General features: G+C 39.3%; 1 protein-coding gene across 1 annotated transcript in view; it reads right to left on the reverse strand.

Moving 5' to 3' along the window:
- Positions 1-12616, reverse strand: part of CNTN1 (contactin 1) — a 219719-nt gene that overhangs the window by 64375 nt on the left and 142728 nt on the right. Inside the window, 2 exon segments of the mRNA XM_042469611.1 lie at positions 10489-10528; positions 11981-12013. Of these exon segments, the coding sequence (XP_042325545.1) occupies positions 10489-10528; positions 11981-12013 (73 nt within the window).

Here is a 12616-nt window from a genome sequence, read left to right on the forward strand (position 1 = left end):
CTGAAAAGATAATACTGTAGTCAGATAATTAAAAAAATAATAAAATAAAGTGCAGCCCCCAAGTTGCCCCACATTCCTGAATGCAGTCCTCAGCCCCACCACAGTTGCACACCCCTGATATACAGTAACAAAGAAATGCAGGAAACAATTAAGTCAATTACAGCAATGATGGCAGAAATGCTTAAAATTCAGACACTGCTATTTCCCCTGGCCTATAAATAGGGCATATGGGTCTAACATTCTTCCCCTTCTTGTAGACATACAATCGGGAAGGCAATAAACCAAATGTGATGCAAATGGTTTTATCTCTTTTTAATTCTGGGATAGCAAAAACAAAAAAGAAAGAAAGGAAGAGGGAAAAGCCTAAAAAATACAGTAACTAAAGATAGATGTTAAAAAATCATTCATTTAGCATCTAAAAGCTTCAAGGAGCAATCAACATAGCGTACCACCACGTTATATATTATTTGACCTTTCTTCTAGATATCAATGTCAAAATTATGGTGCCAGAAAAACAACTTCACTCTGGAATGAACTAGCAAAGCCTCACCCTTCTAAAATCACTTTCATTTGAATCAATTTATTTTATCATCTACCAAATTAGTGTGTGGATGTATCTAATTTACTGCTGAAAATCAATCTTATCCACAAATAAAAGCTGTTCTTGGAAATAAAGTAATGAACTGTCATTTCATAGTCTGTGTATGTGATAAGCTTTACCAATCAAATACTCTGTCTTCAGCATCAGCAAAATTTTTAAGAATATTTCAGAAAGACTCATCTTATGAAGGGTATATTCTGCCACAAGTGGAAACCCCAAGATCTGCCTAGAAGAGTCAACAAAAGACAAACATCATTTTTGACATCCAGCTACTGTTGCTGTTATTGTCTGGTTTGTTCCACCTGGACAGCAGAAGGAAACGAGCCACCTTTCCTAGCTCCTTGCAGACTCAGACTCTCTACCAGCTGTGGCTCAACCTGTTCCATCTTCCCCAGCTGTGGAGTTGTGGAACTGGTAGATAAAAAGAGGAGTCCAGCAGTGGTGGAACTTCTCCTTTAGGAAGAGCTTCTTTGTGTGTGAGGACCTGTCCTGTAGGAATAGGAACATCACCTGCTGACAGACACTAGCCTTGTATGTGGGGAGGGGAAATGTGCTGCCAAAATGGAGAGGAATGTAACAATATTCAGGGAGCAGCCATTTAAGTTATAGAAGATAGAGGGAGGCATGGAAATAGAGATGGTTGCACTGTCTTGGGGGGTAGGTCCCCAAACTGTCTACAAATCCAAATAATCAGCATAGTCATGGTAGCAACTGTCCTGGGTAGAAAATGCTGCTGGGTCAGTGAATAGTATGACAGTTGCCATTGAGGACATGATCCTGTATGGACAGGCCAGGTTGGAAGAGCTAAGCGGTGTCTCTCAGCTTTGCCCACCAGGATTCTTTGTGCTGCACTCTGTTTGACCTGGGGGGGAGGTCTATGGGAATATTATCCTCTTGATCAGGCACCCTATCCCTAAATCTTGAGGATTTGAGTGTGTTTATTTAAAGGTGTAAGCTGGGACAGATTAGGGATTCTGTTGGGGTACTGCCCATCTCTCTTCTCAACACTTTCTCTTCCTGAGCTTGTTGACCTGATCTTTGCGGGGGGGGGGTGTCTTGGAATCCCCACAGTTTGTGATGCTGGGGACTTCAATATCCATACTATGGTTACCTTGTCAGGAGTGGCTCAGGACAACATGTCCAGCATGACAATTATGGGTCTGTTCCAAGTGGTATCTAGCCCCACTCATGTGAGGGGGGGAAGGAGGAGGATAGTGATCTGATAATGGAGGAGCTGTCTATTGTTCTGTTGTCATAGACAGATCACTTCTTGGTCAGGTTTAGACATTCTGGGGCTCAGAGTATCCACATGGGTGGAGAACCAATTAAGATGATCCATCCCAGGAGCCTTATGGATCCAGATGGAGTCCTGGTGGCTGTTGGGGAGTTCACTCTTGCTTTGACAAGGGATCATGTTGAAGCCCTATTTGCTCTCTGGAATGGGGAAATGACCAGGGTGGTTGACACTATGTCTCATAAGCAAGCTGTCTAACATAATGGAGTTGAATCAGCCCCTTGATTTTCTAAGGAAGTGGCATCAATGAAACAAATGAGATGGAGGCTAGAAAGACCATGGTGAGTCCAGCTAAAATCTATCTGAAGACCTACAATGGGGTAATAAAAGCAGCAAGACATGTGTTGCTCTTTTTTTAGAACTATTGAAGCTGCACAGTTTAAGGGTTGCAGGATGGGACTTCTGGCTGCTGGAGTCCTGCCGCCAAAGTCTTTGCAGGACTAAGCCTGAGCTGCTTGATTCCTGGATGGATCAGAGCTAAGACAATAGACACAGCTGGCTCTACTCATGCAGGGCAGCTGGAGAAGCTAGGGGTACAGCCATTTAAGGGCTGCATTGGCCTCTCAACCCTTGCCACAGCAACACAGTCTTCTGTGCTGCCTGTAACTGTTGTGGTTGCATTTTGCCTTGTCTTGCTAACCTTGCTGCGTTTCGATCTTGGTCTGTCTCCTGACTCTGGCCTATTGGACTCCTGGAGTTCTGCCTTGTTATGCTTTGACCTTGGTCTGTTTCCTGACATTACCTCCTGCCTCTGGCCCATTAGAGTCTTTGAGTTGACCATCCAGCTCCTGCAGGCTGCCTTGGAATTCAGACCACCCATGTCTTGGACCCTGACACACACAACCATTCAGCAGAGCTACTTTGAATGGTCAGGGATCTGTTATGATCTGGTCTAGAGTAAAATGTAAGCCACTCAGCACCTTGTTCTGTGAAGAATTTGCCCACCATTTTGTAGATAAAATCCACTGGATTTGCTCTTACTCAGATGCCAGAATTGATACAGTTCTAGTGGATGCAACATTCGTCTCTGCTTGTCAAAGTATTGATGGATACCTTTCAATCTGTGCAGCCTGAGGATGTGGACAGAATCCTTTGAGAGGTGAAAGCCATCACAAGTGTACTAGACACTCTTCTTGGCTAATTAAACATGTTGGAGTAAGACTGATTGAGTGGGTAAGGGAAATAAATACATGCTTCTCTTCAATAATGCAGGGTCCCACTAGAATTCTTTTGGAAAAAAAAAACCCTTCCCTGGATCCTAAAATACTAGAGGCCGATCTCTAACATCTGATTTTTGAGCACAGCATTGGAGCGTGTGGTGGCTTCTCAGCTCCAGGAGTTCCTGGATAAGACATATGATCCTGATCCATTTCAGTCTGGTTTAAGACCTGGTAATGAGACAGACTGCTTTGGTGGCCTTAGTGGATGGCCTGTGCATGGACATGGACATGGGAGGTATGTCCCTGTTGGTTCTGCTGGATCTCTCAGACCCTTTTGATATCATCGCTCATTGTATCCTTCTGAGATGTAGCTTGGAGGCACTGTTCTACAGTGGCTCCACTTCCCAGAAGGGCATTCTCAGAGGGTGTTGCTGGGGGATTTCTATTTGGCTCCCTGGCCATTGGCCTATGGTGTCCCCCAGGATTCAGTCCTATCCCCTATGCTATTTAACGTCTATATGAAAGCATTGGGAGAGGCTGTCCAGGGTTTGGGGGTTAGGTAGAATCCCAAAAGTAGATATTACCCAGCTCTACTATTCCTTTCCATCTAATTCTAAGGAAGTGTTCCTATGCTAAATCAGTGCCTGGCAGCTGTAATGGACCGGACGAAGGTAAACAAATTAAAGTTTACCACATTACCACACTACACTCTTATAGTGCTGCTATTCCACTTTTACTGCTCTGGCTGCCTCCTATTATATTCTGAGGGTTGTAGTCCAGTGATACCTAAGAGCTCTCTGGCTGAGAATTCTAAATGCTCCCCTTAAACTGCAAATCCCAGAATGCAACAGGAGGTGGCCAGAGCAGTTAAAGTGGAATGGCAGCACTATAAGGGTGTAGTCCAAGTACATACTTTGCTTACATCCTGTTTGGATTACTATAACACACTTTGTGTGAGGCTGCCTTTGAAAAGTGCTCAGAAACTTCATCTGGCACAAACAGCTGCAATCAAATTGTTAACCTTGGTCTGGCAACTCCCTTGTTGCAACAGCACCAATGCAACAGCTGGTCCATTTCCAGGCAAAATTCAAAGTGCTGATTTTGATGTATCAAACCCTATACAACCTGGGTCCAGGCTATTTGAAGGACCATATCCTCCTATTTAAACCCATTAGGGTTTTAAAATCATTTGGAGGGACCCTCCTCACTACCCTATCACATTCCCAGACTCATTTGGTGGGAACAAGGCAGAGGGCCTTCTTGTTGGCTGCTCCCAAAACTCACTCCTTCCTATGGTAAATATTTGCTATGGAAACCTGGAGGAAGGAGCAGTCCTGGTCTCCCCAGGCCCAGGGGAAGGGCTACAGTAACATTTATAAGAAGAACTATGTTGGACCAAACCAGTTCATAGCTAGTCCAACATTTTGTTCATAAAAATCATCCACAAAACATGAGTGGGATAGCATCATCCCACCCAAGCAACAAAACATGTTACAATGCATTTGACTAATTCCTTATTGAACCCATCCAAGTTAGCCTCCACTTTGCAATAGCAAATTTCACAGTTGGGCTATGTGAAGAAGATTTTTTAAAAATCTTGACTCTCCCATTCAGTTTCAATTGATGGTTTCAGCTTACAGAATAAAAATGGGGAGGGGGATTTTCCCTCTCTAATTTTTCCACACCATGCATAATTTTATACAGTACACTGCACTTTGTAGAAGCAAACTGTTACTGCAGGGGAAGAATACTTCCTCAATCAGCACTGAAAATTCTCTGCAGTCATCTCTGCATATTAAGACAAAGGAGATAAATTTTTCCCTGCCAGAAGTGGATTTGCAAAACCAAGGCAAAATTAAAATTGTTTGCCTCCAACAGTTGTTCTCTAAATGTCTTCAGTGGAATGAAACATTCCATCATGTTCCTTGCAAAATGTAGTTAGTATACTGCATTCTGCTAGATAATTAGGAAGAAGCCAACTTCAACAGCTTGAAAGGGGGACTGTATTTTTAAAAAATCTTGGAGGATGCAGCTATTAGTGTCTTCCAATCACAACAGATATACAGTTCTCTTTAGTACCAGGGGAATATTAACTGCTGGGGAACATGAATAAGAGGGAGATGACTGGACACTATTGTTGTTAACTGCCCATGAGTTGATCTCGACGCATGGTGATCATTTCCAAGACCCTCTGTCATTCACTGCTCTGCTTAATTCCTGCATCCCCATACCTGTGACTTCTTTAATAAAGTCCATCCATCTAGCACAGTGGTTCCCAACCTTCCTAATGCCGCGACCCTTTAATACAGTTTCTCATGTTGTGGTGACCCCCAACCATAACATTATTTTTATTGCTACATGCAAATATGTGTTTTCCAGTGGTCTTAAGTGACCCCTGTGAAAAGGTCATTTGACCCCTAAAGGGGCCCCGACCCACAGGTTGGGAACCACTGATCTAGCATGTGGCCTTCTCTCTTCCTACTTCCCTCCACCTTTCCCAGCATTATGGTCTTTTCCAATGAGTCCTTGCTTCTTATGATGTGTCCAAAGTACGACAGCCTCAGTTTTTTCATATTGGCTTCCAGGGAGGTTTCTGGCTTGTTTGTCCTTTGGCTGCCCTGGAATCCTCAGCACTCTTCTCCAGCACCACATCTCCTATGAACTGATTTTCTTCCTATCTTCTTTCTTAACTGAACAGCTCTCACATCCATACATGGTAATAGGGAATACAATGACTTGTATGTACATTTTAGAAATAATGCGGTTTGATACCACTTTAATCACCCTGTATTAATCTGTTAATACAGCAGAATCTTGGAATTCGTAGTTTTGTGAGGCACAGGCATTCTTTGGCAGAAAAGACCTTGTAAAAATACAAATCCCAGGATTCCATAGGATGCAGCTACAGCATTTAAAATGATGTCGAACAGTGGAGAAATGCCTTCTTTTTGTGGCAGACTGGCTGCTGTTTAAACAGACAGCTGGACTAAATTGTCCTTATCTCTTCCTTGCATCTCATGAACTTTATAGAGATGTGTAAATATGGAAAAATACTGACGCTCTGCATTTTCTGTATAGATCTCATTTTCATCATGAAGTCAGCCCTTCTTATACATGGATTTTTTATACATGGATTCAAGCATCCACGGTTTGAAAATGTTCCAAAAAAGTATAGATTTCAAATATCAAATCTCGATTTTCCATTTTTTATAAGGGACACCATTTTGCTATGCCATTATATTTAATGGACTTGAGCATCCACGGATTTTGTTATCCACGAGGGATCTTGGAACCAAACCCCAGCGTATAACAAGGGTCCACTGGACTAAGATTATTTCTAGAACTGTACATTCTTTTAAAACAAATAGAGGTCCTAAGCCTTTAGAAAGCCTGCAATGGCATTAAATTAAAAATGAAAATGTTAATATAAATAATTACTATAATGGCTATAATTTCCAAAGTATAAGTCTTTTTCAACAATAGCAATAAGAGTCCTACAGCACTTGAAAGACTAATCCGCTTTTTCAAAACATAAGTTTTTATTAACTGTAGTCTATGTCATCGGATGTGAGATGCTTAATGTTTGTAGCATCTTTCCCAAGTTCTCAGCAATGCATGCTATTTAATTTACTTTGCTACCCATTTTTGCTGTTAGGATATGTTTTGTCGAACTTTCTGCCAGAAAATGTGAAATGTATTTTTGAAACAGGCTAGCTGATAAATAAAACCTTTGGAAATGATGGAAATCGTTCCTGGACTGCATACAGAGGATCTTTCAAGTGAATCTCTTTACACTCTGGATAGTACATGCTGATGATTAGGAGGATGTTTGCATCTCAAATGAAGCAGCACTTAAATTAGGTCACCTTAATTGAATGAATACAAACAATGTTCTGAGTGATAGTTTCCTTTTAGTGGCTTTTTTGTTTTCCTATGGCCTTTATTCTCATGAACCAATATTGCAATCATATTATATTCAGTAATGAAGGCAAAAAGGGAAGCTAAGGGATTGTTGGGAAGAAAGCAATTAATTAAAAAGAAATATAAATATCATTTTAGCCAATGGCATCAATTTTAGCAAAAGCCTCAAAAATATCATTGCAAGTTATCAGGGAAATACATAGATTATTTGAAACAATCATTTACACCACATGTACATTGCCAGTGCATATCCAGAATACAACAAGTCTGGGAGGACAAAATGGTGTGTGCACCACAGCGTACTGTCATAAAAACCAAGGGGATTTGAGTATATGCGTTTTTCCAATATGTGGGGGTTCCAGAACAGATCCCCTGATTATAGGAAAGGTATATTTCCTATATATAAAGGTATATTTATGGTATATGATGGTGATGTAAAATTTTCTAAGGAAAATGTAGAGAATTCCAGGCAAGTTATACCTTGTGCTGCATTGCTTTGTACTTCCACATAAATGCAGCTCTGTCCATTCAGTAATTAGCTATTTTTTGTCAGGGGAACAGTGCCCAGGTGAGTGTACTTAAAATCTGAGAGATCAAGTCCCTTTACTCTCCTGAGGTTGTTTGGAAATGAAGGTCCACCATGCTGCCTAATCCTAGGCTCAAACCCCCGACACACTCACCACACAATACAAGGCCATCTCTGCTCATTTTCTTTCCTTTTCTGCCTTCTGAGCCTTTCAGGGAAAGGGGGGAGGGAATGCAAAAACAAAGTGCCAATGCTACTCCTGTCCAGTAACAACCTTAGCTTGCAGGGCAGGATGAGCTTCCCGCCAGCCGGGACATTTTTTAGTCCTTTGGGTGTTTTCCAGGACAAATGGCAACCCTATCTATATAGCACCAGCAAGAACTGGAGCATGATTAAGGCAGCCAAGGATCTCGGCACAAAAGGTAGCTACAGGATGGTCAAATGCCAGTCAATGATTCACCAGCGAGAATAGTTCAAAGAACAAGTTGAACTCCAGGAAACAAGAGGGAAGTGAATGTCATACAGTGCCAAGAATATTATGGAGGAGTTTTAAAGCAAAGGAACAGGTTTGCCTGTGTTAATTTAAAATGTGTAATTCACAATAACTGGCCTAATTACCCCAGCACTTCCTTTTTAAGGCTAGCAGAGGTCTCTCTTGTGCTTTGGTTGCTGTCATTTCAGTCTACAACACTCCAAAAGATGAAGTACTGGTAGCTAAGCCCCCAACTCCCTTTCCTAACTCTTCCTCTCTACACAGGATGTGTCCAAGCACTTTTTCCAGCATAGGGCTGCTAGCCTCTTCTGGCTTTCCCCTTCTACTTCCCCATATGCGGAAGTCTCTTCCAGGTAGGACATGACAGTAGCTTTCTATTTATCCCTATTATAGGAACCTGATCCACCTCATTTTTTCAAAAACACCTTCTGGAGCTAAAAATATGTCAACTGGCAATAACACCCCAGATTACACAAAAAATGTTCAGTATGTAGCAAACTTCAGCTGTACCATGTTCTGACAGTAAATGCCAACCTTCTGCATCTTTAGGCAAACTATGTCCACATTATTCCCATCCCTTAGCAACAGAACAAAAGTAAATAATTGTTAAGGGGGAAACTGAATGACTAAATCCAGCCTGCTTGCTCCTTTCCAAGCTTGGAAGCATAATGTACCAAACAGAGAAATAATTACATGAAATAAATAATATAAAATTGCATCAGCTAAAAATATTACAATTATTTCCAGTTTCATGGTAACCAACATTTGAATTTAGAATTGATTGCAATCCAGTATCCGGTATCATTTTAAATAGGCTCTGGAAAATGTTCAAAGATGAGAAGGCAGTAATGTCAAAACAATCTTACATAAGATATGAAACCAGAATGTCTGCCTCCAGTCTCTGAATAACTGCTTGGTTGTGCAAGAATTGGCTTCTCAAGTAGAATGAAAGGATATCATATTAAATATAAATGGTTTGAAAGAAGCCCAAACATCTGCCATCAGTGAACTGAAAGGAACTATATACATACATACATACAATAAAGTATATTACAATATTTCAGAAGATGATGGTCACACAGAATAATTAGTTGTTCTTTAACTTCATCAAGCATCATTATTTTTATTTCTTGAGAGATTCGGAAAAATTGATAGCATATATCTGGCATATACAGTTGCCCACTTTTTATTTTGAGAAGCAAGAACTTTGTAAAAATTGTATACTTAATATGCCTTGCCAAATCTGTTGCTTTAGAAAAACTTCATGCTCATTACATATACTATCAGTTTAGGTTGTTGCTTTTAAAAGTAAAAAAAAAAAATTGATCCGTTTAGCTTTTATTGGGAATGTAATCACAACAACATTATTGTGTCTAGACAGCTTTCAAAGAAATGTCTTTCCCAGCATGAAGAAGAAAAAAAGAAGCTACTCAAGTTTTTAAAAAGAGAAGTATCTTCACAGGATTCTTTAACACTAAAAGGTCTGTTCAGAAATCATTATCTGACATGTTGACAGTGAAATTCTGAAGTAGCATTTTGCAACCTTCATTTTCAGAAAATCCAGTTTTTTAAGAACTATACATATGTGTATACTCAGTCTATTTCTCTCCCCCCACATACACATTTTTCTCTTTCTCTCTAAGACACACACACACTATCTATACATTAAATATAAAATCATTTCCGCAAAGCCATGCTGCCAGAAAAGGAGGGGGGGAGTAACTGGTACCTAAGTTAAGAGACATCTTTTTAAGTGCTCAAAAGCCATTGTCCCTTTATTCCCAACTCAGTAAGCTGTTGCTCTTTTTCTCCATTGACTACAGAAAACACTATGAAAAGCCATATGTTAGAGAAAAAACAAGTAAGTGAAGGTGATATCAAACCATCAGTTATCTGAAACACAAATTATTGTTGCTTTTCTAGCAAACTACTGAAGACCATTGGTGATACAAACAGGTACAGCTTTCCCATTGACAAGAGTTATGATTTTTTTAAAAAAAATAAAAAAAATAACTGTGATATAATTTTCATTGTGTAATTTAATTTCAGTTGCATTCTTGCCAGAACAAAGTACATTTATGTACAATTTTGCAATTTTATATCAGCATATCTCTAGGTAGAACACATCTTTACATTAGAAGATGAAAATAGGTATTGTTGTTCAGAAATAGTACAGATGGAACATTTTCCTATTATTGTTGGCTTAAGAACAGTTCACAAATATGGCTTAAGAATGGCTTAAGAACAGTTCAAAAATATTTTAAACAAATTATGCCTACTATGTTATATGGATCCCCTACACCTTTAGCCTCATTGAATTTAGTAAGACGTATGCCTGAGTAGACATAAGACACCACTGTTAGCTGAATTAAAATGTTTTTGTGTTCTAGTCTAGAGTGCTGAGCCTTGTTTTTGAGCTAAGCACAACCTTCTGAGGAAACAAAATTAGTAGATAATTGGGCAATCTCATTTTGCAAGTTGGAGAACAGCAACTTACCTCGTACATAGACTGTGAGTCCTTGGATATCACGTACTTCAAACAAAGTTGAGAGAGAAAAAGAGAAAGAGAGAAAATTACTTTCTTAAAGGTTTTCTGAGGTTTTCTTCAGGAACAACTATTATTAAATTAAAAAGTGCCAGAATGGCATTGCAAGAATGGATTACTAAAGATTATGTGTGATTTGCCCAGGGTTATCTGTCTCGTTATTAGGAACAAAATGAATCCTAACAAAAAGAATTTAAGATTGGCTGAACCTCCTTGAGCACCAGCTTGAAGCAGATATATTCAGACTCTTCAATAGCATCTTGAAGAATGTCTACCTGTTGCTCTTTGGTGCATGCAGATTTCAAAAGAACTGAACAGATATGACATTCATGGCACAACAGTGAATTGGTAGCTCTCAGGAAGAACAGTATTAGGCTATAAAATAATCCTCAATCTTTTCTTTTAAAAAAAGAGGGAAACATGCATAAAAAGTATGTCAATAATCAAGATTATCAATAAGTCAGTGTAAATACTACATAGGAAAACTGCTAATTAATTGTATTTTGAAAATTTAGATTCTTAAAAATAATTCAAATTAAGGAAATTGTTTCATATTAAACATAGTGAATCAATACTGAGACCATTACACTAAAAATTTCAGTGCAGTAAAGAATTCTGTAGTCTCTCCAAATCTCCATACTGGAAATATTCATAATCTTGATTTATGTGGGGTGGAGGGTTCTCTAAATTCTGTGTCTTAAATCCTATTGCTAGTCCAAACAGAATAGGCCCATTAAATCTATGTAGTACTAGAATTTTCCACAGATTCTTTCAGTGCACTTACATATGTTTTTATGGCTACCAACTTAAAAAGAATAATTAAAGGATTATTCAGCTGTGGCTCTGAATAAGTGCAGTAGTTAGTGCTAGAGTACTGCCAGATTCCACTGTCTGGATACATCATAATCTACTAAACAGCCTACAGCATACTGAAATCAGGACTGTCAGAACAGTATTAGGGATGAAATTGTTCACCAATTTGTTCTCAGAGGAAACAATGAGTAATGAGAACAGTGTTCTTCCCACTACAAGAAAGTCTTCAAAAACAGTGCAGTTTTTGAAGACTATTTGCAATTTGGGACTTATTTTGCAGAAAATTTTGCACAATTCCCCCCCTACAAAAAAAACTGTCTTGTATGCATAAAATATTATTTTCAGTGCAGAAAGGGGTACTTCTTGTGCAAAATATGCTGTTATGCAAAAATGTATATATTTTGCACACAGCTAGGCCCAAAATGTGAAATTCTCATCAGTCCATTATTCTCCTAGACAGTTTCCCAGCCCTCGAGAAATAGGTGTTTTTTGATGATTTTGCAGATATTTGACAATATTCTTTCCATCTCTACAAAGAATCTGTCTATAAGTCCCTTCAGTGCTCCCTATGCATACAATATGTATCTGTTCAGAAGCAAATCAAGAGGTCCCCTGGCTATTACTCACCGGGACTCCCTGCTGCATTGGAACACCTCGGACCTGGTTATAATAATAATAAAAAGATTAAGCACTAAATAATTTTAAAGAAGCCATTGTCTTTATGAAAATAGCAAAAAAAAATCTGCCAGTTTTAATATCACTTTGGCAATCGGGTAGGAGGAAAAAGAAACACAAGGAAAGAGTGATAGGAGAGAAAAGTTCATCAGGGCCAGCAATTTCTTTTCCTTTATTGCAAATTAACTGAAAAGTCAACTCCAGAAGACCCTTTACAGAATCAGATGTGATGAATGGTCTCTGGGACCTATCCTGCACAGTACAATAATGTTTGAAGTTCTGGGATGTTAGATGGTGCAATCCTAGGCATGTCTACTTATATCTAGGTCTCTCAAGCAAGTGTAAAAAGAACTGTAATCTCAATGAACTTTAACCTCTGGATAGGTTTCAAATGTAAAATTTATTTCTTTTAACTACAAACTTAGCATGCTAGGCATACACATAAGATTTTAATCTTCTGCATTTTTCCATTTGTTGCTGGACTGTAAGTCCAAGCTGCATAAGCCAGAGTAGTGAATGCTGAGAAATGCTAGGACTTAGTCCAATAATATCTGGAGGACCATTTGATTTCCACCTCTAAGGGGCTCA

This window comes from Sceloporus undulatus, chromosome 5 (assembly GCF_019175285.1).
Source record: "Sceloporus undulatus isolate JIND9_A2432 ecotype Alabama chromosome 5, SceUnd_v1.1, whole genome shotgun sequence".
In the NCBI taxonomy this organism is placed as follows: domain Eukaryota; kingdom Metazoa; phylum Chordata; class Lepidosauria; order Squamata; family Phrynosomatidae; genus Sceloporus; species Sceloporus undulatus.